The sequence below is a fragment of the Monoraphidium neglectum genome, assembly GCF_000611645.1.
Source record: "Monoraphidium neglectum strain SAG 48.87 unplaced genomic scaffold scaffold00042, whole genome shotgun sequence".
In the NCBI taxonomy this organism is placed as follows: domain Eukaryota; kingdom Viridiplantae; phylum Chlorophyta; class Chlorophyceae; order Sphaeropleales; family Selenastraceae; genus Monoraphidium; species Monoraphidium neglectum.
In genome coordinates, this window is record NW_014013586.1 from 49,252 (window position 1) to 53,793 (window position 4,542).

At 62.2% G+C, this 4,542-nt stretch overlaps 2 protein-coding genes across 2 annotated transcripts in view; one reads left to right on the forward strand and one right to left on the reverse strand.

The window, feature by feature from the left end:
- Positions 1-1,121, reverse strand: part of MNEG_0517 (hypothetical protein) — a gene marked incomplete at both ends in the record, with an annotated part of 3,772 nt that extends 2,651 nt beyond the window's left edge. The window contains 2 exons of the mRNA XM_014051008.1: positions 480-732; positions 875-1,121. Of these exons, the coding sequence (XP_013906462.1) occupies positions 480-732; positions 875-1,121 (500 nt within the window). The remainder of the gene's footprint in view (positions 1-479; positions 733-874) is intronic.
- A 1,254-nt stretch (positions 1,122-2,375) lies between these two features.
- Positions 2,376-4,312, forward strand: MNEG_0518 (hypothetical protein; the record flags this gene model as incomplete). Its single annotated transcript, XM_014051009.1, has 6 exons — positions 2,376-2,597; positions 2,786-2,885; positions 3,061-3,207; positions 3,494-3,614; positions 3,782-3,963; positions 4,173-4,312. 6 exons carry the CDS (start codon positions 2,376-2,378, stop codon positions 4,310-4,312), a joined length of 912 nt encoding a protein of 303 aa, XP_013906463.1.
- Between the last annotated feature and the right edge of the window lie 230 nt (positions 4,313-4,542).

Sequence of the window (4,542 nt, forward strand, 5' to 3'; positions counted from 1 at the left end):
GGGGGGGGGGGGGGGGGCGGCGGCCCAGGTGAAGCGCAGCCGTGTCCATGCAGTCAAGAGCGGCCGAGGACTGCTAGTGGTGGCCCAGGACTGCTTGATTTGCATGTAAGAGTTGATGCATGGCAGGAGCAGGCGTTCCTGGGCACCGGGCGGCGCACCTGCCGCCTCCATCTCGGCGGCCCGTGCCTCTGCCGCCGCCTGCCCGCGCTGCGCCACCTCTGCCAGGTCACCTGCCTTTTGGGCGGCGCCGCGCCACGCCAAGAGCTGCTGGGACGGGGCGGGGCGCGTTGCCGCACGGCTCTCAATGGCCTTGCTGCTACATGGTCACAAAACCTAGCATGCAGGTGACATTGTGCGCATGCACAGGTGAGCAGAGCAGCGAGGCAGCCGGACGAAATGGCACCGCCGCCCCCAAGGGCGACCGACAAAACCAATGCCCGGCAGTCACCTCTGCGGCGGCAGCAGCGTCTGCGCTGCACCTGCCCTCGCCCCGCGAGTCCGCCAGACCCTGCCGCAGGTCCCGCTGCATCGAGCGGATCAGGTCGTCGCGGCGCTGCCGGGCGCCCCGCTGCAGCGCCGCCGCTTCGCACGCCGTGCCCGGCCGCCGCTGCTGCTCGGGGGCGCGGGGATGCCCCGCCTCCTGCACATGGCGCCGCTGCTGCCGCGTCGGGTCCGCCCTCTTTGCGGCGGGGGAGTGCTGAATCAGGGTGCGCTCGAGCTGCGTCGGGAGCCCTGGGGATGTTTCGTGGAAACCAATGCGGGCCGCGCGTGGACTGAGGGTCCATGTTGAGGCTGCTGTCCAAGCGACCGATAAATTTCCTGCATCACAAGCAGCGCCCTTGCGAGGATTGTTTGCAGCTTGAGACCCGCTCACCTCCACTGCTGGAAGCCCTGTCGATGTCGCCGCTGTCGTCGCCGCCTCCGCAGCAGCTGAGCGCCGCCTCGGACTCGAGCGCATCTTGCAGCTTCCGCAGGGCACGGCCGAGCGCCGGAGTGTCGACGCCCCCGTACCCGTGGCGGTAGGAGCACAACGCTTGCGCCGCCACTCCGCAGGGGCTGCTGCGGCTGTTGCCGCTGCCACCGTCCCCATCATTGCGGTCACGGCATGCAGGCGCCAGCATCGACGTTGCTGCAGCACTTGTAGTGTTGACTTTGCGCGCGCCGCAGCTATCATAGGCCTTGCAGTTCCTCGTGAAGCTGGAGGCCTGCTAAAATACTATTTGCTTGCTTGCTCGGCTTGCGTTGCTGCGTTGCTCGTGCTCGTGGCGTGGAAGATCACGCAGTCTTGGTGCTGAAATAAACTCTAGCAAACTACGATTCAAAGCGCCTTCAGCCCATTATCAAGAGTGCAGGGTAATTATGCAGCCGCTGCCAGGCACATTCGCGCCTGTCCGACACTTCGATTCGCATTGGTGCGTGCACTGCAGGTGCGCGCCTCTCACGGATGTGAGGAAGCGGCTCGCGCATCAGCCTGATCAGGCATGCGGAATGTATCGCAGCCAATGCGAAGTGCCAGGTCTCATTGCTATGATAACTCGAGCAGAGATGAACCCTGCAGCAGCAGTTGATGCCGACAAGGCAACTGTTGTCGAACAACACGCAGAGGCGATACTGCCCCTTGGTCCCTCTTACTAGCAGTGTGGGGGCTGGTGGATGCTCAAATGGCGCTTGTCGCCTCCGTGCACGCTTGAGGCCGGCCATCTGGCCACTGTCCCCTGTTTCGCCGTCACCCTCCAGCCCAACAGGCCCGAACTCAAGAGGCCCTCGTTTTTCTGATAGCATCCCTCTGACTCCGTCATGGTACCATACAAACGTGCATTAATGATGCTAGCAACCTCACCACTCTGTTAGACAGCTGCAAGTGCATCAATCACAGACGACGAGGCACAAGTTGACCCGTTTGACCAACGGGCCACATGAATGCCTAGAGACTTTGCTCTTGCAAGCACGTTTGAGCAGCAGCAGACAATTTCATGGAGCCAGAGCATGACATGATGCCGGCAACGCTCCGTACAGCATGCTTGCCGGGCTTGCGCGACAGTGCAAGCTGCACGGGCATGGCGCTTGAACCTGCTGTACCAATACTGTACAGCAAGGACACGCCAGGTATGCCGTAATATGTGATTAATCTGTGGTACCTGCTGCTCTAACCAGCTTTGAGATACCTGTTGTGTGAGGCCTTTCCACGTGGCCAACGCATCGTCCTATTGCATCGCGTTCCTTTCCTGAGAGCAATCTATAACAGTTATTAGTGGCTGCATTGTTCAAGATTCGCAGCCATCGGCCCTAAATACCCCCCGATCTGCAGCCAAGATCAGAGTCGCGAGATAAACACAGCGAACCCATTCCCCATCTACCTCAAACGAGTGGCAAGAATGTATAAGCGCTGCGGGGCGTGGGTGGCGGTGACCTCTGCCGCTGTTGTGCTCATTACGGCCCTGGCGGTGCTGGGCCCCCGCTGTTTCCATGACAGCGATGTCATTGCGGCGACGGCGACGGCGGGCGCACCCGCTGTGAACGCCGTCGACGGCAACCTTGAGAGGCACCACAAGCCGAAACGGAAGCCCTACACATCACCCTCCGGGCTGTTCATTCAGGTCAGCCTTGGCATGCTTGCAGTGGGGACGGCGGCTTGCAGTGGGGAGGGTGCCGCAACTCTGGATCCAAGTGGCTTCCCTGGCAAATTCCGCTGTAAGTGACAATGTGGTGCCAGGAAACTGCGTAGCAAGTGGTGCTCATGCCCAAACGCTCCACCCTCGTTTGCTCTGCATCGCAACCCTCCCAGGAGCGCGCCTCCAAGGGCCTGCCAGGCCCTGGTCAGCACTTCTCATTCGGCGCCCTCAAGCCCTGGGACGAGATCCTGTCGCTGCTCGAGGACAAGGAGGGTGAGGCATCAACGAGGTTGAGCTATCTATTCGCTCTGTTTACATCTGAGCTGCAATCTCATTGCAGCCACAACAATGCGCTTGATTGCCCGCTCAGAGAGCTCTGTCGGTGCCTGGTCACTGCCTAAGCGCCCGCCCCTTCCCCATGCGCACACGATGCCACCGAAAACCCCAGACCGCAAGCTGCTGCTGGTGGTGCGCCACGGCCAGGCTGTCAGCAACTACCTGGGGGACACCCTCGGCCCCGACGAGTGGTATGCAGTGGAGGGCACCTGCGAGTACACAGACAAAGACGGACAGCACTGGGACATCTTCGATGCAGGTGGGCTCCCGGAGGCCCAGGGGTTGGAGACGCTGGCATGTGGGTAGTTGGAGACGCCGGCAGAGCGGGTGTGAGCGCTGCTGCGGCCGCAGCTATGTAGCACAGGGTATACAGGCCAGGGCCGCGCGATGCGCCTGCGCAACATGCCAGCCCGCATCCGCCCGTTTCCAATCCCACCCCTGAAACACCCACACTGTTCATATGTGCTACCCATGTTGCCGTCTGCTCTACCACGTGGTGACGGCACGCCGCTGGCCCCCGCCCCACCCCACCCCGGCCCCACCAGACCTGACGGACCTGGGCCTGGCACAGGCGCAGTCACTCAACTCAATGCTGGGGGGCGGCGGCTGGTTCAAGAAGGTCACAGGCGGCCGCGCCGTGCGCGCCGTCATCAGCCCCCTCACCAGGTGTGGGCGGCGCCCGCGCGCGGTGATTGCTGGCATCTGTACGCGCAACCCAGCCAGGTATCATAATCTATGTTATAGAAGCCAATAAAGCTCTCATATTGCGAGCAGCCGAGGTTGTCCGCTCTCCGAGCACACGCTCTCCATACTCTTCTGCATCTGCCACGCAGGTGCCTCAACACCGCGACGACTGTACTGAAGGGCCTGCCCATCAACGCGACCAATGTGGAGGAGCTGTGCCGCGAGACGCTGGGGGAGGACACCTGCGACGCGCGGCGCAGCGTCAGCGACCCGGAAGGCGGCGATGACGACGACCCCGAGGGCGATGATGACGGCGACGACAATGGCAAAGGTGAAGCTGCGCGTGTGCGAGGTTGAGCTGATAATATCAACATTGCCCGCAGCTGCTGTTTGCTGCGAGCGGCGGCCGTCGTGCGGAGATTGTCCAAGGATTTTGGCAGCAGCAGCTGAGCGAGCGCCTGTCAACTCAGGACAAGCCATCGACCGCCTCTTATCCTGCGATGCCGTGTCCCCTTTCGCTCACTATTGGCCTTTTTGCAGAGACAAGCCGCGGCGCGCCGGCCTCGCCCTGCAAGTTTGACCAGGGCCTGCGCAGCAAGTTCCCCAACTACAAGTTCAAGGTGAGCCGGGACCGCCTCAACAGCAGGACAGACCCCCAACCCATTGACTGGCCGTATTGAGAGAGGGCATATGTTGCGCCTGGGCGGGCCTGCCTGCGCTCCGATTCATGGTGTGTCATGTCTCTGTGTGACAACGCCAACCATCACGCTCTCCCAAGGGTAGCAGCTCAGAATCCTGCTGCAGGCGTCGCTCCGCACTTGTTGAAAACAGGGGCGCGACCAACCCGTCCCTCAGAGGGGAGAGCCTGTACGCTGGTTTGACCCCCAAACGCCTTGCCCCCCCCCACCCC